The sequence below is a fragment of the Selaginella moellendorffii genome, unplaced genomic scaffold, assembly GCF_000143415.4.
Source record: "Selaginella moellendorffii unplaced genomic scaffold, v1.0 SELMOscaffold_16, whole genome shotgun sequence".
NCBI lineage: Eukaryota > Viridiplantae > Streptophyta > Lycopodiopsida > Selaginellales > Selaginellaceae > Selaginella > Selaginella moellendorffii.
The window spans coordinates 1,549,533-1,572,346 of NW_003314277.1; the positions used below are offsets into that span (position 1 = coordinate 1,549,533).

Sequence of the window (22,814 nt, forward strand, 5' to 3'; positions counted from 1 at the left end):
AACTGTCACCTTCCAGATTAATTTTGCAAATTGACACTTATTGTAATAAATTTAGCTATATATATCCAAAGTCAACCAAATAATCAATTTTTTTAGATTCAACTACCGGAAAGATCAAACCCTACATTTCTTGTGCATCAATTCAAAAATTAGAATATGGAATTCCTTGTGTATGTTCTTCTTGGCTCCGTATTTCTGTTCTACCTCTTGGTCAGGCCCTTCCTCCAGCCACGCAAACTGCTGCCACCATCTCCAAGGGGCTTGCCATTGATCGGCCACCTCCATCTCTTGGGAAGGCAGCCCCACATCTCTCTCCAAGAGCTGTCCAACAAGTTTGGAGACATTGTGTGCCTGAGATTGGGGCTTGTGCCAGCGATTCTAATCTCCAGTTCCGCGGCAGCGAGAGAGGCACTCAAAACCCATGATCAAACATTTTCTGGTAGGCCATACTTCCTCTTGGGCGATTACGTCTACAGCTCCAAAAGCATGGTGTTGTCACCCCCTAACGAGCACTGGAGAAGAATGAAGAAGCTCTTCAACGCGGAGCTCTTCACGGCAAATCGCTTGGCTTCGTTCTTGGAGGTGAGACGCGAAGAGCTGGCTTCCATGGTTTCTTTTTTGATCGACAACCAGTCGAGAGTGGTGAACGTGAGAGAGCTTGTCCGGAGCTACACTTTCAACACAATAACGAGGATTGTCATGAGCAAGAGGTTTTTTGGGGAGAAGAACACTGTGAACGAGGAGGAAGCTATGGAGTTCATGGAAGTTATGGAAGAGATTATCAAGTTTGGCTTCGCATTCCACATAAGCGAGCTTGTACCGGCTTGGGTCAGATGGATTGACTGGAAAATCCCAGCAGTGAAACGAATCGCCGCAAGGGAAAACATTGTCATCCAAAAGATTTTAGACGAGCACAGGAAAACCAAAAGTTCCCGAGGCACAAAGGATTTCCTGGACATTCTTCTTGAGAATGATACTGAAGGCGATGGAGGTGGAAATGATCTTGACAATGCCAGAGGTACCATCATGGTAATCTCTCTCTCTCTCTCTCTCTCTCTCTCTCTCTCTCTCTCTGTGCTGAATTCTAGAGTATGATCGTGCCAGGAACTAGTTGGAGCTGGAACTTATACCACTGCCTGTGTGATCGAGTGGGTTATACTAGAACTTCTAAGGAATCCAGATGTTCTTGAAAAAGCCCAGCATGAGCTTGAATCCATTGTGGGTCAGACCAATCGCCTGGTAGAAGAATCAGACATTGAGCATCTGACTTACCTCCAAGCGATTGTGAAAGAAACGTTTCGGCTCCATCCTCCTGCACCACTCCTGTTACGTATGTCCACTCAGGAGTGTGTTATATCCAACTATCACATCCCGAAAGGTGCCAACACCTTTGTAAATGTCTACGCTATTGGAAGGGATCCAGGCCTGTGGGAGAATCCAATGGAGTTCTCGCCAGAGAGGTTTGTTGGTTCGAGCATGGACGTCCGAGGTCAGGACTTCGAGCTGATTCCATTTGGAGCTGGGCGGAGAACTTGCGCGGGACTGACACTCGGTTTGAAGGTTGTCCAAATTGGACTTGCGAATTTGCTCCATGGGTTCGACTGGAGCTGTGTTGCTGGAAGGGACTACGATGTTGCTGAAAGCAGCGTTTCTGTGATTTGGCCAAAGAAACCACTCGAAGCAATGGTGACTCCAAAATCTAGATAAGAAAATGAGAAAATAAATAAATATTAAGTTAAATGTAATCATGATAAGATTTGAATAATGTATTTTTATTTGCTAATAACCAAATGATCTTTTATGGATCAAATGGTTTGGTTTATCTTGTAATAATTCTTATCGCATGTTTCTGTTCTTTTCTTTGCTGGAGTGAACATGGCGAGTGTAAGTCCCACCTAGAAGCCAGCCAAGCAAAAGCGTTGAATTTCCATTCGACACTGTTCATCAAGGCTACATTGGTCTAATGGAGAAATTCAAGAGCATGGATTTCTCCGCGACTGCCCACGAGCTGTTCGAGTCCGCCAAGGAAGCCAAGGAGAAATCTGAGGAGGCAATCAAGGCCGGGGTGAAGAACTCGCAGGATAAGGTAAAGGAGGTCGCGGAATTGGTTCTGGACGAGGCACACAAGGCCGCCGGGAGCGCCAAGGAGTTCGTCAAGGGCGCGGTCCATCGAGTGGAAGGATATGCCGACAATTTCAAGACAGGCTCCAGCGAGATCAAGGGCAACCTCAAAGACAACCTCTCGCAAGCTCTGGATCAAGTAAGTCAAAAACTAGATAAGGTTTTCTTGTGGCGTGACAAATTCTCGCTTTTCTCATCTAGAACAAGGGGAATTTCACAATGGAGACATTGGGCAGCTATCCAATGGCCATGGTGAATTGGTGTAGCAATGCTTGTGGATCGTCCAAGAATCACTACAAGGACATGGCTGACGATGTTACCGAAGTTCTCAAGGAGTCAGCCACCAAGCTTGAGCACGAGACCGCGGCGGCTACGTCCTCTAAAACCGATTGATCAAACAAAATCTCCATATATGATTGGAATGATAAGAACTTATTCATTTGCTAGCTTTCACGATATGTTATACAAGAGATTCAAGAGATCTATTCTATAATCAAGCAAGATCACGATGTATTGAGCTTTTTCAAATCCATAAACTATTTATCCATTAGAACGATCAAGTCCTTTACTTATACATTGTCAACTGAACTAGAACGATCAAATTCTTCAGGACGTCTCTACATTTAGCAGCTTCTTCATTTGCTCGTAAACACAATATGACACACTCGCTGCTGGTGCCACCCTGCACAGATTTGGCAAGAGCCCTTTGTAGAACCCCCGCACACCCTCTCTTGCATAAGTTCTCTTGAAAACATCCCTCATTCCCTTGTATAATTCCTCTGACCCATTTGCTACCGTGGATTGTGCTTGCAATCTAGTCCTCACCACATGTAAAGGATACACCAAAGTCGTTCCAATGCTCGCCGATACAATCCCACACCCCATATGTACCAGCGGGGCATACTTCGAATCCGAGTCAATCAAGCCTCTCTCCAAGATGCCCTTCTTAAGCGTCTCATACATCGCAAAGTCAAAACCAGCATAGGGGAAGATCCCCATCACCGAGGGAAGCAATCCCCTGTACAAAGAGAAGCCACCTTCACGCACCCACATCTCCCTTGTCAACTTTAGAGCGCTCGTTTTTGCATCGCTGGAGACTTGTATCCTTGTCTTCACCACCTCGAATGGGTATGCCACGACCGTGGTCAGAACACCCGCGCAACCTCCGGCGAGAAACCTAGAAACCGGTCCTAGATCCGATTCCTTTACCCCTTGTAGATCTGCTGCCACGCTCTTGAGCCTCTCAAACGTCAAGAACCTCACGCCCGCCTCCGGGAAGTGTTTGAGGACATTCATGCCATTCCCAACGTAGTACCCGGCCAGGCCACCTTTCTGGTATATGTGTTGCATCCCTTGACGGACGGTCATCGGGCTGCTCGTCGTGTTGGTCTGGAGGAGGACTCGTAGACGATCCAGAGGCGCGGTCACGGTTCTAGACGTGGCTCCCGCAACAGCCCCGCAAACGAAGCACCTGATCTCTTTTTCTTGTGCCATTTTGAGTGATAACCCTAGCAATGGGGCTTCTGGTTTATACAGTGCTTTCTGCCTTTTCCTTTACATAGGATTTAGGTCTATATCATTAAACTCACCTTTTGGATAATTCCGCCATGCAGACCTGGGCTCGAATCCCAGCAGCCACAACTTAGAGAATGCGTGTATAAGATCTGAGATCTGGATATGAAAGAGGGCCTTTTCTACAACAGGGACACAAATACGCGCAGCATATATGCTTTTTGTTTTGAAAACCAGATGCACGTATTGCTTTATACCAAAATTGACTGGTGTATCGGCTTGACCGTCAAGAAAGTTTATCACAACGAGACAAGCCCAAAATGTGATACCCGATCTCTTGAGCGATCGTTTTCACCAGTTTTCCCTGTGGTGGGGTGATGGAGCTCATTTTCACCTTTTCAAGGATCTTCGCACACGGGAACCTGAATCTATTCGATCTAGATTATGTTATGAGGCTATATGGAATATCGGCCCATGAGGATACTCATAGTCAAAATATGAGATTTTTACACGGTGGAACTTCGCTATTTCGTTTTGACCATGAGGGCAATTGCCAAGAAGAATGCCAGAAAACGTCATGAGCTCCAGAGATCTCTCAGAATGGAGAACAACTCACACAAATTTGAAAATGTGATTTATAACCCGCCAACCTTTTATGTCAACCTTGATGTCACTCCATTTTTCTTGCTCGATTCGCGCCTGACAATGGCGCTGGAGCTTCCTTTTTGTGCATATGATAAATTCTCACACCTAGCACCGAAACCATGGAAGGAGAAGCTCAATGGAATCTTCGCATGGCTCCCTTGAGCTGGCCAGAAATTTTATATAGAGAACCGCAGCAACGTTTTCAACCTTTGCATGAGAGGTTCTACACATAAATGTTGGGAAATTTTTCTCTTAGAAGATCAATCTAGTCAAAGACAATGTTATTATACTATAATTTAAGGGAATGGAAAGAACAAAAGCATGGCGTAACATAGCCAGCAAATGCCAGCTCTCGATATTCGACTAGAGGTGGGGCTCGTACAGTGTACGGATGACGTGTGTGACCCATGCTTGGGTTTTGGACCAGATTGGGCCGAATCCCAGCCAAAACAACATAAAAAGGGGGCACTAGGCATCACATGAGATGAGATACGTCTTTGGCTGTTCTTGTGTTGTTTGGCTTAAATTCGATCCATACGTGTCGGGTGAGTGATCCCAGAGCGTTGTTTTTCCATTCCATTCGTGATAGAATCTTTGTTCTTGCGCTGGATTGAGGGAAGAATAGAGCGCTCTTCTTGGGCTGAAAGGGAGGGAAGAAGAATCGTGATCATATTGTGCAATGTGGAGTAGAATTCCTTCTAATCAATCCCTGATCTATCCTCTCAATCTTTGTTCTTGAGAGTCTGATTTGAGAGAAGGTAGCAACAATTATTTCTTGCGCGCACAATGTGGAAGGAGTGATGAGGTGAATTCCCTCTTTTTCATAGCCTCTGCTCTTCCAAAGCTAGACAAGAAATTCCCCAACTAGAATCGATTAGAATTGGATCCAATCCGAAAGAGGAGGAGCAATTCCAATCCAATCCTATCATGGGCGCCGAGAAGCGATCGATGATTGATCACCCAATGCCCGGCTGCGGCGAAGCGAGCAAGAAAAAGTACCGGGGCGTGAGGATGAGGACGTGGGGCAAATGGGTGTCGGAGATTCGCGAGCCCACCACGCAAGCCCGGATATGGCTGGGGAGCTTCGCCACCCCCGAGATGGCGGCGCGGGCGTACGACGCGGCGGTTCTCTATCTCAAGGGCTCCTCCGCCCTTCCCGCGCTCAACTTCCAGGATTCCATTCACCACTTGCCCAATCTCGCCGCATTCTTTGATCACTCCACCGCCAATTCCTCGTCCGATGATCCACTGGCGCCGCAGATCAAGGCAATCCAGGCTGCTGCAGCCGCGGCTGCTACCGCATCGATGGATCGCTCTACCGAGGAGCAAGATTCCTCCTCCAGGACGCTGTCCCTCCAAGAGCAAATCCTTGGAATGGAGCAACAAGAGAGTGGACGTTTCTCCCAAAATCCAGAGGACGATCGCGACGATGAGGTCGTGTTCCTCGCAGAGAAGAAGCCCAGGATCGCAATGCAGGAGCAGGAAATCGTGGAGGTCGAGGCCATGGCCGAGGAGCAGCGAAATTGGCTGGATTTCTACTGCGACAACGAGTGGATCTTTGATCTGCCGCAGGTTTTCATGGCCAATTCGCCTCTCGGCAGCCCGATAGACGAGGTCGACAGGATGGACGACCGGCTCTGGCCACATTCTTGCAATCCACTGTGATCCATCGCAGCTCTATAGACTAGATTTCCCGGAAGTGTACATATGCTCTGTTTGGGTTCTATGCTCTGTTTTTAGGGTTCTTGGTTGGTCAACCAATCATTTTCTCATGGGACATCCCTTCCATTTCACTCCAGCTGGAATGTGGATTGGAAGCTGCCCTTGAAATTCCTCCTTGTCAGTTCTTATAATTGTGGAATAGCTTTGACAATCCAAAGGATTCCTTGTACTTGGCCACTGTCCGGACAGAGTTTTCTATGGATTGTCTCGCGTACGGTATTAGCGCGTATGTGTACGACAGGGGATCTACACACATGGGCAGTGGTGGTGGTGGTGGTGGTGTGTTCTTGGGATGGACGGATCAAATAATCGAGATTGGAGGCATTCAAGTTTCCGTGTTCTTCAGGCTTTTCAAACCCCCAAAATAATTCTCGAGAATTTGACAGCAAGCAATGCCAAGTTTTTCAATGCAGGCACTGTTGACAAAGTTCTCATACCCAATCGGTGCGAGCTAGCTGGTAGATTTGACCACCGTTGAGTATGTTGACTAGGGCTGACCAAAGAATTAGGGTTCTTGCTGGCTATGGCGTGCGCCCGCGGGCACGCTCTTCTCCTTCCCCGCAAGGTGAGACACTACTCTTCTAGGGTTCTTGCCTGCGAGGGGTCTGTGATTCCTGCCGCATTGCCGACGGCCGCGTACGTGCATCTCCCATTCTGCAAGCGCCGATGCCACTACTGCGATTTCCCGATCGTCGCGCTGGGCGAGTCGAGCTCCAATGCCGGCTCCACCATGGAGAGCTACGTCGATCTGGTGTGCCAGGAGATCGCCGCCGAGCGCTCGCCTTCGAGAGGCGCTCTCCAGACGGTCTTCTTCGGTGGAGGTACGCCATCGCTCATTCCAATCCCGCTGCTCCAGCGGATCATCCAGGCGCTGGAAGCCAAGCACGGCTTCTCGCGTGACGCACCGATGGAAATCAGCATGGAAATGGATCCAGGAACTTTCTCCCGGGACTACCTCGCGGAGGCGATCCAGTCGTGCGGGATCAACAGGGTCTCTCTCGGCGTCCAGGCCTTCGACGACGATCTCCTCAAGCTCTGCGGAAGATCCCACTGCCTGGACGACGTCTTCCAGTCGATCGAGTGGATCAAAGACTCGCTGCAAAACTGGAGCTTGGATCTCATCTCCTCGCTCCCTCACCACACTCTAGCGTCCTGGAGGAAATCTCTCGAGCAAGCGATCGCTGCGTCCCCGGCCCACGTCTCGATCTACGATCTCCAGATCGAGCAAGGCACCAAGTTTGGGAATCTCTACAAGCCGGGCATGGATCCACTCCCCAGCGACGACGACTCGGCCGAGTTCTTCAAGCTGGGATCGTCAATGCTCCGGGAAGCCGGCTACGATCACTACGAGATCAGCAACTACGCGAGGAAAGGCTTCCAGTGCCGCCACAATCTCGTCTACTGGAAGAACCAGGGATACTACGCGTACGGGCTGGGATCCACGAGCTTCGTGGATGGAAAGAGGGTCAAGAGGAGCAAGAGAATGAGAGAGTACGCCAAGTTTGTGGAAGCTCTAGCAGCGGGATCACCTGTTCTTCCCGAAAGTTTGGAGGGATCACGTACGGAAGCCGTTCTTCCCGAGAGTGTGGAGGATCGGATCCTTGACACCGTGATGCTGGCTCTCCGGCTGGCGGAGGGGATCGACCTGCGGCGATTCGAGGCGGAGTTTGGGAGTGAATTGGCAGGGATGTTGTGCGATGGGCTCGCGGAGTTTGTGGCGAGTGGGAATGTAGTGTTCTTGGACGCTTCGAGGGAGTGTACGGCGGAGCGAGCGAGGGCTGTGTACGGCAGGCTGACGGATCCAAACGGATTTCTAGTGTCGAACGAGATAATCTCGAGGCTCTTCTGTTTGGTAAAGTAAAAGATTCGGAGAATATGCTCTTGCCACCTTTCTAAAGGTTTTAGGGCATTGACTTCAAACAATCTAACTAAAATATGGAACAGGTCGGCGACGCGAGCTTGGTGGGATGTTCTTCAGCTTTACAGGAATACATGCATTTTTACCGTTGGATCATCTTCCAGCTAATCCCACTTGGTAGCCTGAGGTTCTTGGTGTTCAGCCACACCTTCTCCCCAGCTTGGAACTCTACGTCCCGGCGCTTCTAGTTCGCGTACTTGGTTTGCCTTTGTTGAGCCCGTTCCAAGGAATCCCTCACTAGATTCCAAATGTTGAGTCTTTCCGCCGTGAATGCCTCCACTGCGGGTAACTCTCCATGATACTCGGCCACGCTGAGTTCCACAGTACCTTCAATAGCTCACCCATTGATGACTTCCCATGGACTCACCCCGATGCTCGAATGTGGTGAGTTGTTATAACACATTTCCGCAAGTCCCAAATGACTTACCCAATCGGTCTGGTCTCCTGAGACATAGCATCGCAAATAATCATCCAGCTTCCTATTCACCCTTTCCGTTTGTCCGTCTATCAAGAAGTGTTAGTGCCATCAACTTGACTTAATACCCCATACCTGTCTGTGGGTGATAGGCTGTGCTGAATTTCAACTTGGTGCGATACTGTTTCAGGAGGGTTCTCCAGAACTTACTAATAAAGATTTTATCTCGATCTAAGATAATCTCCTCTGGCCTTCCCCGCACTCGAACCACTTGTTTGAAGAACAGCTTCGCCACACCTTCCGCATCCACTTCCGTTGTGGTGGGTATGAAATGTGCCATCCTCGAAAATCAATCCACCACCATGAATATCGCATCGAACCCCTCGCTTGGGGGTAGTCCCATGATGAAGTCCATCGTAAGACATTTCCACGGACAGTCTGGAATTGGGATGCTTTGCAACAAACCCCCACTAGCCTTAGTCACGGCTTTGACCTGCTGACATATTAGACATGTCTTTACATAGTCTTGGACGTCCTTAGCCATATCTGGCCAATGGTACTTCCTCTTGAGTAAGCCCATCGTCTTGGGCACTCCGCCGTGTCCCGCAAGACGTCTGTCATGACACTTTTCTAAGGCTACCTTCCTTAGTCCCCCTTCTGGAACATACACCCTCGTTTGCTTGTAATAGATGAGTCCATTGTGTTTCGCATAGCCTGTTTTCTCTTCCATTGGCAGCTCACCTCTCTGGTGAGCTTCCCTTGCCTCTAGATTCCTCAGCAACACTTCTTGTGCTAGACCATCGTTCTCATATGCAGTCCGCACATCGTCCCAGAAGGTTGCTGTTGCGCTGGATATCGCCAACCTCAAGCTCGCTTTTCGACTTAGCGCATCCTCCACGATGTTGCTCTTCCCAGGCTTGTACAAAATCTCGCAATCAAACTCGGCCAAGGCATTGACCCACCGACCTTGTTTCCCTCTCAGATCGGGCTGTGACAAGAAGTGTTTCGTTGCCACATTGTCTGTGTAAACCTTGAAGTGTCTCCCAAGGTAGTGTCGCCACTCTTTGAGCGCCTTGACCACCGCAAACAATTCCTTCTCGTGGGCAGGCCACTTCTGTTGAGCCTTGTCCAACTTCTTCGAGAAGAACGCTACTGGATGGTTGTCTTGCTTCAAAACCGCGCCCAACGCAAAGTCCGAAGCATCCGTTTCTACCTCAAAGTCCTTACCAAAGTCTGGTAATGCTAACACGGGAGCCTTCATCAACTTCCCTTTGAGGTGGACGAATGCCGCCTCGCATTTCGCTGTCCATACCATCTTCCCTTTTTCGGTTTGGTCCGTTAAGGGCAGGGCTACTCTCGAATAGTGTCTGATAAACTTTCGATAGTAGTTGCATAGCCCCAAGAATGCCCTCAACTCATGTACATTCGATGGTCGCTCCCATTCCTGGATTGCTTGGACCTTCTCCAGGTCCACCTTGAGCCCATCCTAGCCCACCACATGCCCGAGAAACTTTACCTCTTGTTGAGCAAAGTCACATTTGCTCTCTTTAGCATACAATTTGTGTTCCCTTAGTTTCTCAAACACTTTCGCCAAGTGTTCGGCATGCTCCTCTAACGTCTCGCCATAGATCAGGATGTCGTCGATATAGACGACCACAAAGTGATCTAGATAGGGTACAAAGATGTGGTTCATCAGCGCTGAAAATGTTGCCGGCACATTGCATAGCCCAAAGGGCATCACCAGAAACTCAAAGCTCCCATACCTCGTTCGACAGGTTGTCTTCTCGACATCTTCCTCGGCTACCCTGATCTGGTAGTATCCTGACCTTAGGTCAATCCTCGATAAGTATTTTGCCTTTCCCAACCTATCGAACAGGTCCTCAAATCTTGGCAAAGGGTACTTGTTCTTCTTTGTATACTTGTTGAGCAACCGGTTGTCTAAACACATGCGCATAGAACCATCTTTCTTTTTCACAAATAACACCAGCGCCCCATACGGCGACTTGCTCAACCTAACATAGCCTTTGTCCACCAACTCCTCTAGATGGCACTTGAGCTCCTTGAGTTCTTTTTCGTTCAAACGATAGGGGGGACGAACCACCGCCTCAACACCCTCGACCAGCTCAATCTTATGTTCTATCGGTCGTGCGGGGGGCAACCCCGCTGGTAGCTCCTCCGGCATGGTATCCTGGAATTGGTCCAACACCCGCTGGATCGCTAAAGGTACTTCTTCCATTCCTGTCTTTTTGTCACTCTTCACCGAGAGTAAGCACAAAAAGGCTGCCTTAGTTCCTTTAGTGAGTTGTCCTCTCGTGGACACCAGGTTTAAGCAGGAATCTTTGGCCTTGCTTTGCCCTACCTTTAGATCCTGGGCTTCCACCCTAGATCTTCTTCCTTGGGCATTCGCCAGTACCACAAGGTTCCTACCTTGTCCATGCAGGGCTACCACGAACCGATTGAACCAATCCATTCCGAAGATCACGTCAAATCCCGCCATATCCAACACAGTGAAATCCATGTCTACTTTCCATGTCCCTACTTCGACTCTCGCTTGTCGAAGTACCTCATCGGTGCTTTGGCTACCTTGAACAAACTCCCCGATAGTTTCTTGGGCGAGAAGGAGCTGTTTCCACTGACCTCCTTCTCGAGGATTTCCTTTTGCAGAACTCGAAGCCTAGAGAGGATCGGGAAGACATACTACTGGTTCTTCAAGCGCCAAATTTCAGCGCTAGAGAATGAAAGAGTGGGGAAAAGTCCGATGCTAGTGCAGCTCCGACCATTCTTCTCAATCCCTGTCGGATAGACTCGAAGGAATGTCCCCGAATGAGGCTCGAATGTGCTCTTGGCACAAGTGATCCAGGCCAGGCCAGGCCACAGCGACAACTAGCGCGTGGATCTCCGCCAGATCGGCATTGATAGCTGCCAAGAGAAATAACTGGACGCTCGAAAAAGAGTAACAAGGGCAAATGCCGCGATCGCAATCTTCCACGAGAAAGAACCTCGATCTTTCATCTTCTGGAAGATTTCCAGTGCCCGCACTTTCCATACATTTCTATGACCAGATTAGCAAGGAACCTCGAGGCCACTGGAGACGATTTTCCTCGTGGATGCGCCTTCCCCCTCCCAGATCTGTGCTCATCGCATTCTCGCCCAGGCGCCCACCGCTGGAGATCGCTCCTCCTTCCTGCAAATCTTCGCTGGATGGCACCTCCTCGTCAAGGCTCAAGAACGATGCCATGGAAAACCACCGCCATTGCCATTATACGCTACTGCTGCACATTTTCGATCCAAGGGGCTCTTTACCCGGGCGGTCTGCTGCTGCCGGGTGTGCTCTATGAGTCGAGCAACATGGTCTTTCTTCTCAGTCTCAGACATCTTCAAACTAGGCTCACAAGCACAAGCACTGCTTTTCCGCGGTATGTATGGTTCTTCTCGTGCTCATTTTGCTTATACTCTTGTCCAGTCCAGATCGCTTCATTCCTCATCTTCGCCACCCTTTGGCCTCGAGCATTTTCCAAGATAAAATGGAGGCCTGTAGTTCATCAACATCCAAGGCGTGGAGTGACCACAACGAGATGAGTTGGTGACCTGGTATACTTTTTTGTGTTATGCCATCTGCTCTTTGGAAACTTTTGAGAAAGCTTGCTCTCAGCTGATTGAGTTTGAGCTTGGTCAAGGCTCTCACAGGTTTATTGGATCTCTGGTGCAACCCTGGAGTTTTGTTTGTGGGTGAGTAAGCTTTCACGGTTTCAGAGCAATATATTATTGCCGCATCAAAATTTGGAGCTCCGAGTCTCACGCCCCGAGGATTTGAAAGGATCCAAACCTATGGACCTCCAGCTTTGACAACCAAGTGAAGAATAGATTCCCGGGACTAGGGTGCCTGGATCAAATCAAACTCGAGCTCAGACAAGCCATCTTCCAGAACAATATCTTAAACAGATGTTGCTGGTTCTTGTTGCAGCATACTTATACTTTGTTTCTCAAAAGTAGCTTCTGCATCAGCTGCTTGCTCAGATTGAGATACATACCTCCCATCCAACCCGTTTTGTTTGCCATGACCTCGCTAGAGCATGGAGAAAGCGAGAGTTTCATTCCATCGAGAAGAGAATGGTTTCTTTCTTGAGCTTGACAGTAGCAACGAGCACAAAACGAAAATCTCTTGCGCCGCTGTTTACATTATGGTATACGTTAAGAAGCAGTTAGTGTACACTTCGAACGGGAACCTGATGCTGGATATCTGGCTAGAATAAGAAAATATATTGGTAAGGTCACAGGTTCGAATCCACAGCCAGAGATCCAATCACATTTTTTTGTATGAACGAGGATTTCTCTTCTCCGCAAAGTCGCTCTCGGAGCTAAATCTTCTATCGTGCCGATCGCGACGCCACGAATGATCCACGCCGCCGCGCCGGGTTCAGGCTCTTGGATCGCGCGATATTCCCTTTCGCTGGCAAATGCGAGCAGCAAGAACAGGGCATTCGATCGATGCGGCGTCAATCTTGTTCGATTGAATGCCCCAGAGGAATCTCGTGTCCTGCAACACGGTCGCACAATCCTCCATCAATCTCAACCAGGCAAACAAGATCTTGGATTGACGTGGTCGGTTGGCACTCACTCAGTACACTGTATGCCCAGTCCGGGCATCATGAGATTTCCAAGAACAAGGAGTTCCGTGATCGTCTCCTGGAACGCGATGATCACCGCGTATGTGGCGGCATCCCGCATCCGAGAGTGAGAGTCTATATTTGATTGCGCCTCAGAGCGCCATGGAACTCGATGATAATGGCGCTCGCGCACCAGGGGCAAATTGTGGCAGCGAAATCGACCTTGGGCAAGAACGCCGGCCAAGGATCTCGTGTCCTGGACGAATCTACTGCCCAGAATGACAGGATGTTCCATGGGTTCCCCTTCCAGCAGTGAATACCAGAGGGGGGATTTGGCCACCTCCAAAGAGATCTTTGATTTCATGCCGGATGAAGACGTGGTACATGGACGGCGATGACGTCAGCCACCAAGGCTTCGTCGCCCTCACGAAGAACAGCTTCGGTCAAATCCCGGAGAAGAATCCAGTACCGTGGATCCTCGCATTTGCGAGAATGGGCATTTTGACAAGGCCGTTCACGAGATCCTGCGCAAGACCATTGTCTGCTGGATAGCTCTCACGCAAGTTTCAACTTGAGCGCCGCCATGAGCATGTTTGAGAGCATGAAGATGCGCACCTTGGTTTCCTGGATGACCAACGCTCAAAACGCTTGAAGGACAAAATCACACAACCATACTCAGGTGCTTCAATCCCTTTCGAAAGCTTCCACAGTCAGACCGTTTGCTTCTACATCCCAAAGAAACCAGGGGATACCTCCAAACCATTCAAACGCCATTTCAGCAGCATTCACTCTCTGCATTATCTCTTTGGCTTCTTCCTCGTAGTCCGTCACGCGTTTCCTCCAAGAAGACACAAGAGCATCGTACTCGTGCTTTTCCCACGGAGGCAGATAGCGAGTGAATGTTGTCCGCTTGGCTTTTCTGACATTGAACTCGTCTGGTGATGAAGCAGCAACAAGGGTTTTATTTCCAACCATCCGCCCCAAGTCCACTCACTGATCTATGAGATGGTAATCTACTTTGCTGTCCAGCACAATCTCCTGAGGGAAGTCTTCTCTATTCACCACCCTGAGCTTGTCACCCTCGAACATCAAAACAGTCGCTCTGGACTCGTAGATCATGACCGGAAGTACCAGAGGAATGCAGATTTACCAACCCCCGAATTTCCATTCAAATGGCAGCACAACATCCACATGAACGGCACCAGGATCTTCCTGATCTCTTTGTACAACGCATCGAATATCTCCTTCACGTACAGCTTCAGAATATTGTTGTGGAATGTGGTCAGACGAGCACCTTGAGCAAGAAATTTCATCCGTTCCAGATGGAACATTGATCCACCATGCCTGCTGAGATCTCCTAACATAGACTGCATGTTCCCACAGGAGGCAAAGCATATTATTGTACGTTTTAATTGAAAAGCATTTAGCTCAAGCGTTACAATGTTGCTATCCAATAAGAGCACAACTCCTTAAAATGGACATTCCAACAATGGCCTAATCTTCATTATTGAGCTTAGTCCTTGTAAAAGATTGTAACCGAGCTTAGTCTTTGTGCTGTGGGTTCCTTGTAAAAGATTGTAATTAGAAGTTCTATGAGCTAAAAGAGTGATGGAATCACAAGGAATTCAATCACGGTGGCGTTCTTCAGGCCACTTTAGCACACGACAATGACATCCTCAATGTTAACAATCCACCTTGCGTGTACTAGTGCTCCACGATCGGGCAAGTCTCCGCATAGGTTCATCATTTGGCGAGGAGCCCCACGTAGCTACATGTTATAACTTATGTCTAGCATTCTTGAGGCCAGTTTCGTCATACTAGATGGTACATCCTGACAAAGAACTTTTCTAATTTCGGAAGTGAATGTGATCTAGTCGGGAAGCCATTCCTTCCAAGACCATGTCCTGGTAGAGGATCAAATTAAAGCGTGGAAGAATTTCCCAGTGAGAGCGTAGGCCTAGCAGTCCATGCGACAATGTTGTGGCACTCGGGCATTTGATCGAACATTGCCCGTGCCATGTGTGTGTCGTTTTGAGTGTAGAACTCATGCTTTTCCACGGTATGTATGGTTCTTCTCGTGCTCATTTTGCTTATACTCTTGTCCAGATTGCTTCATTCCTCATAAATGTATTTTCCAAGATAAATGGAGGCCTGTAGTTCATCAACATCCAAGGCGTGGAGTGACCACAATGCAACTTGTGATGAGATGAGTTTGTGACCTGGTACACTTTTGTGTTATGCCATCTGCTCTTTGGAAACTTTTGAGAAAGCTTGCTCTCAGCTGATTGAGTTTGAGCTCGGTCAAGGCTCTCACAAGATTGGACAATAGTGTGAAAGACAGAAGATGGCCATACTTTTGGCACCCAAAACCATGTGTTTGACGACAAGCTTAACTTTCTAGTTGCACCAAGATCACCACCAATTCCACGAGGTGTGACTTGTTTATGTTTCCGCAGACAGGATCCATCGCCACCTTGAGGAAGCTCGTGAAGTTGATCGTCGAGATTACCCCAGACTGCAATTGTCCAGAGCCTGAAATGGCTTGGTTGATTCTGGGCTGGAAACGCTTTGGAAGCGATTATGTTGGAAAGGTATCGATTCGGCCAATAGCTGCTCTCCAGGATCCGCGTGGATCCTCCAAATCTCTGGCCTCGCAGCCCCTGGATGTTGTCCACGTGGATAGTTAGAAAAATCTTCCTTTGCATTCAAATCTAATGAGAGGTGCTGAAACTATATTTTATTATCTCCCAGTGTTCATGGCTTTGTGGTTGTAGCATGGATGCTGTAATGTTCTATTGTGTAGGGTTGCTGGGTTCAATTCCCATCTGCCTCAACTTTCAATTAAGATTAATATGGTATTAGGGTTGCCCCCTAAACATCAACACTATTTTATTATTTTTTGCCCCCTAAACGTGAATACTATTTTATTATTTTATTATTAAATTAACTGTGTTGAGTTAAGTACCATCTCCACTGTAGTCATGCAATCAAATTTTGTGGAAGGGAAGATATATATTTGATTTGCTCCAGCAGCACATAAACAGCACAAACATGCCATTGAGCTTACCAATTCAATCATATATACCAAATTCTCATCAGTTGTCACTTCAGCATAATCGATCAATCACACACAATGTTGTGCCATTGAATTCTCGATGACCCTGCCAGCATATGCAAACCTTCCTCACCATTTGAACAAGAAAGACGCTAGACAACAAGCTAGAAATAGTGAATGAGAATGAACTTTTAAACGCAGTTTATATTAGTGGTAAACCGGGTCGCAGTCGCTACCATGGCGCGCTCTGCCATCTGGAAGCATGGACGCTGGACGAGTTGATGGAATGTAGGGACTCTGGGCTTCACGGATGCCTAGCTTGCACACCGTTTCTTCTACTGCGGTGGAGAAGTTTTGGACAGCGGGAAAGCCTATCGAGAACCTGAAAAGTATCATGGAGTCCCGGGCTCCAACAAGTTGGGAGGAAATGCGGAGGATCTCGTGATAACCAACTGTCTTCGCCATTATCATCTCCAAAGGGAGCCCGATTGCAGTATAAAATTTGGATCCGGTAGAGAATGGGATTTCATTATAGAGATCGGTGAAGAAGTTCGATATTTGCTTACTTCACAAGGTCGGGCATTTGGTCTAGTGGTATGATTCTCGCTTTGGGTGCGAGAGGTCGCGAGTTCGATTCTCGCAATGCCCCGGCAATTCTTGTTTTTTCTCTTTTTGTTTTGTTCAAGTCTCCATTTCTTTTGCGCCAAGCGAATATATGTTGGTGATTAGCACGTAAGCTTCAGTGCCTTGTGGATCTAGATCAATCAAATTCTCAGCTGCTAGTTTTCCCAGCTCAACACTAAACTGGCTTCTACAGGCTCCCAGGAAGCACGTCCAGTCCAGAGCATCTGGCACAAAAGGCATATTCGCCACAAGATCCTCGGCATCTCTCAGGCGATTGGCCCTTCCCAGAGCATCAACCACGCACAAGTAGTGAGGCTTTGCAGGAAAAATGCCAAAGTCCGAGACCATTGACCGGAAAACGCATCCTGCGGAATATACCCCTCCCATGTGGCTGCATGCGACGAGGACCGGAACGAACCAAGCCTGCTCGCAAGCCTCTGCGGTGTTTCCCTGATTGAAAGTTTGTAGAGTTTCACTGGCATGGCCATTGTATGCATAGATCGCTAGCATTGTGTTCCAGGAGACCGGGTCTCGCTCTGGAAAGGAATCGAACAGCCGACGTGCCAGGGAAACGCTGGGCATTGCGGAGAGCATCGAGTTCCAAGATGCCAAAGTCCTGTGTGGCATCTTGTCAAAGAGTGCTTTAGATTCCTGGATATACCTTTGTCTGGCATATGCTGTAAGGAGTATGTTTGAGGCTAATGAGTTGTGCTCTGGCATAGCGTCGAAAAGATTCCTTACCATTTGCGCATCACTCGCTTGCGAATATCCGGATAACAAAGTTGACCACGAAACTATATTCTTCTGGGGCATATTCTCAAACACAAACTGTGCTAAAGACATATGCCCATTTCGGATATATGCTGCAATATTCGAGTTAAGCGAGAAGAGGTCGTGTCTAGGCATTAAGTTGAAAAAGCTCTGAGCTTCAATTAAACTGGTACAAGCCTCAGAAATCATTGCAAACATAATATTCCAGGAGACAACATTTTTCTGTGGCATTTCAGCAAATACTCTCTTAGCTTCTGGCATTTTCCCAGATGTGCTATATGCCAATAGCAAAGCAGTCCACGAAAAAATATCCCATTCTTTCATTTTATAAAAAAGAATCTTTGCTTTCTCTACACAGCCGTTGTGAGCGTAAGCGGAAAGCATTGCATTGAGTGATACCAGATTCCATTGAGGCATTTGAAGATGTATAGTTTGCGCAAGCTCTAAATGCCCGCTTTGGGCATATGCAGTAAGCATAATTGTCTGGCATGCTATGTCCCTCTCGGGCATAGAATCGAATATCCTCTTCGTTCTCTCCAGGTTTCCACGGCGGGCATACAATTCCAGCACAGAACTCCACGAGAACAGATCGCGCAGCTCCATCGCCCGGAAGAACATCTCTGCGTTCCTCTCATCGCCCAATGCCGCGTACGCCGCGAGCATCACATTCTCCGCCACGAGATTGTGCTCGGGCATGGAATCGAAGAGCTGTTTGGCGTCAAAGAATTGATTGCGCTGCTGGGCGATGGCTGCGAGGAGCGACGTCCACGAGACGAGATCCAAATGTGGCATCCGAGAGACGAATAGCATCTGGGCGTCGTCGATCCGTCCGGCGCGGGCAAATGCCGCGAGCATCGACGAGCAGCTGACGAGATCGTGCTGGGGCATCCGATCGAAGGCGTGCGCAGCCTCAGCGATATGCCCGTTTCGGGCATACGCGCCGAGCAATGCCGTCCAGGACACCACGTCCGGGGCACCGATCCGGTCGAAGATATTGCGCGCGTGGGCGATGCTCCCACACGCCCCGTAGAGCCCGATGAGCTTGTTGGAGATGAAAGCATCCCGGGCGAGAAGAGGATCTTCCTTGATCTGGCGATCGATTTCCCTGGCAGTGGGAAGATCTTTGCAAGATTGTATGAAGCCGAGCGCTTGTTTCCTGTCCATCTTAGGGTTTATCGTGAGGAGCGGGAAAACGAATCTTCTTAGCATAATTTTGAAATAAATCCAACGGTCTAGATTTGTTTGAATACTACCGTCAAAATCTAGTAAACAAGTGGAAAGCGAGGAAGATATTTGAGGATACTTTCAGGCTTTCGTCTCTCTCGTTCTGGCGATGGTGCTCACTGGATCGAAATGGTCGCCATCGCCAATGCTGTGGGAGCTCCAGCAGCGCAAGCTCGTCTCTCCCGCCTCGAGGTAAAATGTTCTCTGGATTTCTGACCGATTTTCAGTGGATTGGGATTTTAGGCAGTGCAAAGCCGCGGCTAGCAAGCAAGAACACACTGGAAGCGGCACAAATCAGCAAGATTACTATGAAATTCTCGGTGTTCTTCCGGGTTCCAGCATGGAAGCCATCCGCAAGGCGTATAGAAAGCTCCAGAAGCAACATCATCCAGACATTTCGGGATCAAAGGTAAAAGAAGACTAGAAACCTCATGGATGATTTTCTTAGTTTCTTTCTTGTCCAGGGCCACGCAATGACTCTCATGCTAAACGAGGCCTACCAAGTTCTAAGCGATGAACGTTTGCGTTCCAAGTATGATGCTTCGCAGCCTCACTTGGCATCAACTAGAACGATGAATTACTACTACTCCAAGCCTTCGTTTACTGGATCCATGTATAGTACCTGGAATGGACCGGACAGGCCACAAGGCATCTTTGTTGACGAGAACGTGTGCATAGGTAAAGAACAAAAGCCTTTCTCTTCATTTTCACTATTTTATCTTTTATCTATTTTGGAAAATAACAGGCTGCCGAGAATGCGCGTTTGCAGCAAAAAATACTTTTCTTTTCGATGAATCCACTGGTTGTGCCCGTGTCAAAGCACAATGGGGTGATTCGGACGAGACTGTCAAAGTAAGTGAAACTTATCTTCTTCTTTTCTTAAAGCTTGGTTTTTCTTTTTCGTCTTTTTTTTTTTTTTTTTTGCAAAAGGTGGCGATACAAACTTGCCCAGTGAATTGTATTCACTGGGTCGAGCGATCTGATCTATCTATCTATGAATATTTGATTCGTCCACAGCCGAGGCCTAGCAATGGAGTATACGGCGGTGGATGGGAGAGGCCCTCCAACATCTTCATGGCTGCAAAGGCTTTCAAGCACCAGCACCACAAATCACAGCAGCAGGATAAAGGTTTGCACAGTTCTTACAAAGTTTTCTTCTAGTTTCTTCTCACTGATCAGTTCACTGCTATTCTAGATTCAAGCTTGAATATGTCCGAGACTCCAGCACAAAGAAAAGCTCGGATGGACGCAGATTTAAAGCTGAAAATGGGACCGTTCTGGAGCATGTTTGCATGGATGAATGGCAACGCTTCGTCCGGGACAAGGCGTTCCAACGCTGCTGGAAGCGTAAAGTCCGAAAGGAGGAGACCCCTGTTTGGGAAAGCTTGCACCTCCGAGATTTTCAGCCATCGCATTGCACTGGCAGATAAAGCAAAGGTAAGTTTCTGGTTTTTCTTCTCTAGATTCCATAGTAACTTTCCTTGGCAGACTGTTGCTATGATTCAAGAGTGGGCCATCAACTTTGCATCGTCCAGCGAGCTTCCCTTGCCGATGCCTTTCCAAGCGGACTCGAACGAAAATGGCGTGCAACTCAAGCTAATCTCCACTGGCGATGGAGTCTTAAAGTCGATCGGTTCTTTCCTAGTGACCTGCGAGATTCAAGAGCCAGTAAGTACTCCTCAAGAACAAGAAGAACAAGGAGGAAGCGATCAGTCACAACCCGAGTGCTTCGTTTGCATCACTCGGCTTGGTTCCACGACAACAGGCCCACTCCCCGGTGAATCCAGGATCGTCAAACTTGTAAGAGATTTACTGCTCCAGCGAGATTCTTCGTATGCTTCTTATCGCATTCCTCGCTCTGTCTAAAACGAAGGATCTAGCAACCGTGTATATAAGCCAACAAGATTAAGTTGCAACAAAATTAAATTTGGACTACATAAATTTTAAAGACGCTCGTCCGCGTGACAGGACCACTATACTACAACGACAATGACTTGATGCTATTTTTCCATTAGGGTAAAATTTTAACCTTTAAAAGGCCTTACAAGTTTAGGGCTTTTGACAAGAATGATCATCGATGGATCAACACTGGAGGGCGGCGGCCAGATCCTTCGCAACTGCGTCGCCTTTGCGGCCATTCTCAACATTCCACTCCACATTACCAACATCCGAGGTAACAGGGCCAAGCCGGGCCTCCAGCGGCAGCACTTGGCCGGCCTGAAGCTCGCAGTGGAGCTGTGCAATGCGCGAGCCACGGGGCTGGAGCGAGACTCCACTCAAGTGACCATCGTCCCCGGCAGCGAGATCAAACACGGCCAGTTCACGGCGGACGTAGAGAGCGCGGGGGCTTGCACGCTGCTCGCTCAGATCAGTCTCCCCATCGCCCTCTTTGGATCCGGCAGCTCCACCTTCGTCCTCAAGGGTGGCACCAACGTCCCATTCTCGCCACCTTTCGAGTACCTCAAGCGCGTCTTCCTGCCAGCCCTAGCGAGGTTTGGCATCCCCGAGGGCGCCGTGGAGGTGTGCGAGGAGAGGCAGGGGTTCATGCCGGGTGGTGGTGGTGAAGTTAGGGTTAGGATTGAGCCCCTGACGAGGCCACTGGTGGGTGCGTGCCTGGACGAGCGCGGGGACGTCACGAAGTGTACGGCGTACGTGTCCGGGGCGTGTACGGCCGCGTTCGAGGCCGAGGTGGCGAAGGAGATACAGGACTGCCGGAAGTTGGCGGTGGCGATGGAGAGCGAGTTTAGGGTCAGGAGAGTGGATCGCGAAAGCAAGTGCCAAATGCAGGTGGTGCTTGTGGCAGAGACGAGCAATGGGCACCGGATTGGAGCGTCGGCGCTGACGGGCGGGAAGCGGAGCTCCGGGAAGGGACTGGTGGCGGCGGCGGTGGTGAAGATGGTGAAGCAGCTCGAAGGGGAGGTCTGTGTGGACGAGTATCTGCAGGATCAAGTGGTGATCTTCATGGCGCTGGCGAGAGGGAGGTCGAAGATGAAGTGTGGAGAGATTACGCTCCACACGAGGACGGCCATCCATTTTGCAAGCCTTTTGAGTAGGGCGGTGTTTGAGATCCAAGAACTTGGAGGAGGAACCAACATAGTCTCTTGCGATGGCATATCATGTTTATAAATAACCAACCCTCTTTTTAGATTTTCCATGCACATAGGGCTGTAGAGCGAGGACATTGGGCGGCTTGCCGTGGTATGCCGATCAACGAGATCTGGAAGGATTCATCCGGTTTGGAGATATCACCAGCGCCAAGGTAAAGATTCATTGCCTTTTTGCTTTGAAATTCTCTTCTTTTCTCCATTAGATAATGTATGACGAGAGAAACGTCCCAATGGGCTATGGCCTCGTCACCTTTAGCAGCGAGAGAGGCATGCGCAAGGCCATTGAGAAGATGAACGGCAAGCCGTTGCCGGACACGGGCCCTGAGCGCCACCCGCTAGACGTGTTTGAAGCAAAGCCAGGGAGGGACTCTTGGAGCTGGGACATGCGAGAGTGCGGGAGGTGTGGACTGCCCGGGCACAGCAAAAGGGATTGCAACACCATTCCTCCTACCGATCCAAAGCATGTCTTTGCGGGAGAGCTCGAGAGCGACCCATTTAATCCTGAGGTGAGTTAAAAGTTTGTAATTTCTCCCCTTTTGTGACTGAAAGTTTGTAATCTCAAGGGAATGGAGTACATGCTCACCCGTGAGGACTGGCCATGGGAGCCTCCATCGCCTGCTTACAGCCAGAGAGAATGGCGGCAGGTGAGGAGAAGGTATTGGAGGATGAAGGTCCCTGTGGATCCAAAGCGACTCCAGGAGAGCGTTTTGAGAGCCTTTTCTATCTTACCGCCTGAGGAGTACTTCCACGATGATACGCTAAGATCTGATGGCTCTTGCCGTGAGGTCCCCAGGATTATCAGGCCATAAGAGTAAGGGACTTGGACCTTTGTTTTCCAATAAAACAAATAGTAAATAAATGCTCCCCACGGCGCTCGTCGTCCTGGAAGAAAAGGAGAAGAACAGCTCTGAGTTCTGGCCGAAAGAAAGCTCGTCTTAGTAGTTCCTCACCTTAATGGCCGCAGGTGTAGCAGTGGCAGTGGTCTTTCTTTCTCGGTCCTGTTCTGTTGGGAAGCTCGCAGCCGAAGTATCGGTACAGCCTTCAATCCGAGGTACTGGCTGAGAAACTCAGAGCAACGTATAGTTTTGCAGCA

The 22,814-nt window shown here is 48.9% G+C and overlaps 8 protein-coding genes and 1 non-coding gene across 9 annotated transcripts; 7 read left to right on the forward strand and 2 right to left on the reverse strand.

The window, feature by feature from the left end:
- Window positions 1-149: 149 nt before the first annotated feature.
- Window positions 150-1,742, forward strand: LOC9641849 (cytochrome P450 71A1). Its single transcript, XM_002971057.2, has 2 exons — window positions 150-1,029; window positions 1,105-1,742. Exons 1-2 carry the CDS (start codon window positions 157-159, stop codon window positions 1,705-1,707), a joined length of 1,476 nt encoding a protein of 491 aa, XP_002971103.1. The 5' UTR covers window positions 150-156; the 3' UTR covers window positions 1,708-1,742.
- Window positions 1,743-1,851: 109 nt separating this feature from the next.
- Window positions 1,852-2,674, forward strand: LOC112346621. Its single transcript, XM_024676009.1, has 2 exons — window positions 1,852-2,260; window positions 2,323-2,674. The coding sequence occupies exons 1-2, from the start codon at window positions 1,964-1,966 to the stop codon at window positions 2,512-2,514; spliced, it is 489 nt and encodes a 162-aa protein (XP_024531777.1). The 5' UTR covers window positions 1,852-1,963; the 3' UTR covers window positions 2,515-2,674.
- A 53-nt stretch (window positions 2,675-2,727) lies between these two features.
- LOC9641850 (calcium-binding mitochondrial carrier protein SCaMC-3) lies at window positions 2,728-3,615 on the reverse strand. Its single transcript, XM_002971251.1, has one exon. It carries the CDS (start codon window positions 3,613-3,615, stop codon window positions 2,728-2,730), a length of 888 nt encoding a protein of 295 aa, XP_002971297.1.
- Window positions 3,616-4,787: 1,172 nt separating this feature from the next.
- LOC112346648 (ethylene-responsive transcription factor ERF022-like) lies at window positions 4,788-5,965 on the forward strand. Its single transcript, XM_024676125.1, has one exon. It carries the CDS (start codon window positions 5,206-5,208, stop codon window positions 5,941-5,943), a length of 738 nt encoding a protein of 245 aa, XP_024531893.1. The 5' UTR covers window positions 4,788-5,205; the 3' UTR covers window positions 5,944-5,965.
- Window positions 5,966-6,479: 514 nt separating this feature from the next.
- On the forward strand, window positions 6,480-7,904 carry LOC9641851 (oxygen-independent coproporphyrinogen-III oxidase-like protein sll1917). The gene has a single exon (XM_002971059.2). The coding sequence runs from the start codon at window positions 6,524-6,526 to the stop codon at window positions 7,859-7,861; it is 1,338 nt and encodes a 445-aa protein (XP_002971105.2). The 5' UTR covers window positions 6,480-6,523; the 3' UTR covers window positions 7,862-7,904.
- An 8,668-nt stretch (window positions 7,905-16,572) lies between these two features.
- Window positions 16,573-16,644, forward strand: TRNAP-UGG. The gene has a single exon. It is a non-coding gene; the product is annotated as a tRNA-Pro (tRNA).
- Window positions 16,645-16,676: 32 nt separating this feature from the next.
- LOC112346592 (pentatricopeptide repeat-containing protein At4g02750-like) lies at window positions 16,677-18,554 on the reverse strand. The gene has a single exon (XM_024675911.1). The coding sequence runs from the start codon at window positions 18,552-18,554 to the stop codon at window positions 16,677-16,679; it is 1,878 nt and encodes a 625-aa protein (XP_024531679.1).
- Window positions 18,555-18,695: 141 nt separating this feature from the next.
- LOC9642535 (chaperone protein dnaJ C76, chloroplastic) lies at window positions 18,696-20,562 on the forward strand. Its single transcript, XM_002971060.2, has 7 exons — window positions 18,696-18,806; window positions 18,858-19,023; window positions 19,079-19,292; window positions 19,360-19,466; window positions 19,545-19,743; window positions 19,810-20,051; window positions 20,103-20,562. The coding sequence occupies exons 1-7, from the start codon at window positions 18,724-18,726 to the stop codon at window positions 20,478-20,480; spliced, it is 1,389 nt and encodes a 462-aa protein (XP_002971106.2). The 5' UTR covers window positions 18,696-18,723; the 3' UTR covers window positions 20,481-20,562.
- A 119-nt stretch (window positions 20,563-20,681) lies between these two features.
- On the forward strand, window positions 20,682-22,236 carry LOC9641853 (RNA 3'-terminal phosphate cyclase). Its single transcript, XM_002971061.2, has 2 exons — window positions 20,682-21,710; window positions 21,925-22,236. Exons 1-2 carry the CDS (start codon window positions 20,682-20,684, stop codon window positions 22,234-22,236), a joined length of 1,341 nt encoding a protein of 446 aa, XP_002971107.2.
- Window positions 22,237-22,814: the final 578 nt, after the last annotated feature.

Excerpts from the sequence above, each read along its gene's own strand:
- LOC9641849 (XM_002971057.2), top strand. The coding sequence starts at position 157 with ATGGAATTCCTTGTGTATGTTCTTCTTGGCTCCGTATTTCTGTTCTAC. Across the intron at positions 1,030-1,104 it reads ATGCCAGAGGTACCATCATG|GAACTAGTTGGAGCTGGAAC; the intron begins GTAATCTCTCTC and ends TGATCGTGCCAG.
- LOC112346621 (XM_024676009.1), top strand. The coding sequence starts at position 1,964 with ATGGAGAAATTCAAGAGCATGGATTTCTCCGCGACTGCCCACGAGCTG. Across the intron at positions 2,261-2,322 it reads TCTCGCAAGCTCTGGATCAA|AACAAGGGGAATTTCACAAT; the intron begins GTAAGTCAAAAA and ends TTTCTCATCTAG.
- LOC9641850 (XM_002971251.1), bottom strand. The coding sequence starts at position 3,615 with ATGGCACAAGAAAAAGAGATCAGGTGCTTCGTTTGCGGGGCTGTTGCG.
- LOC112346648 (XM_024676125.1), top strand. The coding sequence starts at position 5,206 with ATGGGCGCCGAGAAGCGATCGATGATTGATCACCCAATGCCCGGCTGC.
- LOC9641851 (XM_002971059.2), top strand. The coding sequence starts at position 6,524 with ATGGCGTGCGCCCGCGGGCACGCTCTTCTCCTTCCCCGCAAGGTGAGA.
- LOC112346592 (XM_024675911.1), bottom strand. The coding sequence starts at position 18,554 with ATGGACAGGAAACAAGCGCTCGGCTTCATACAATCTTGCAAAGATCTT.
- LOC9642535 (XM_002971060.2), top strand. The coding sequence starts at position 18,724 with ATGGTGCTCACTGGATCGAAATGGTCGCCATCGCCAATGCTGTGGGAG. Across the intron at positions 18,807-18,857 it reads CTCGTCTCTCCCGCCTCGAG|GCAGTGCAAAGCCGCGGCTA; the intron begins GTAAAATGTTCT and ends TTGGGATTTTAG. Across the intron at positions 20,052-20,102 it reads CACTGGCAGATAAAGCAAAG|ACTGTTGCTATGATTCAAGA; the intron begins GTAAGTTTCTGG and ends TTTCCTTGGCAG.
- LOC9641853 (XM_002971061.2), top strand. The coding sequence starts at position 20,682 with ATGATCATCGATGGATCAACACTGGAGGGCGGCGGCCAGATCCTTCGC. Across the intron at positions 21,711-21,924 it reads TTGGAGGAGGAACCAACATA|ATAATGTATGACGAGAGAAA; the intron begins GTCTCTTGCGAT and ends TTTCTCCATTAG.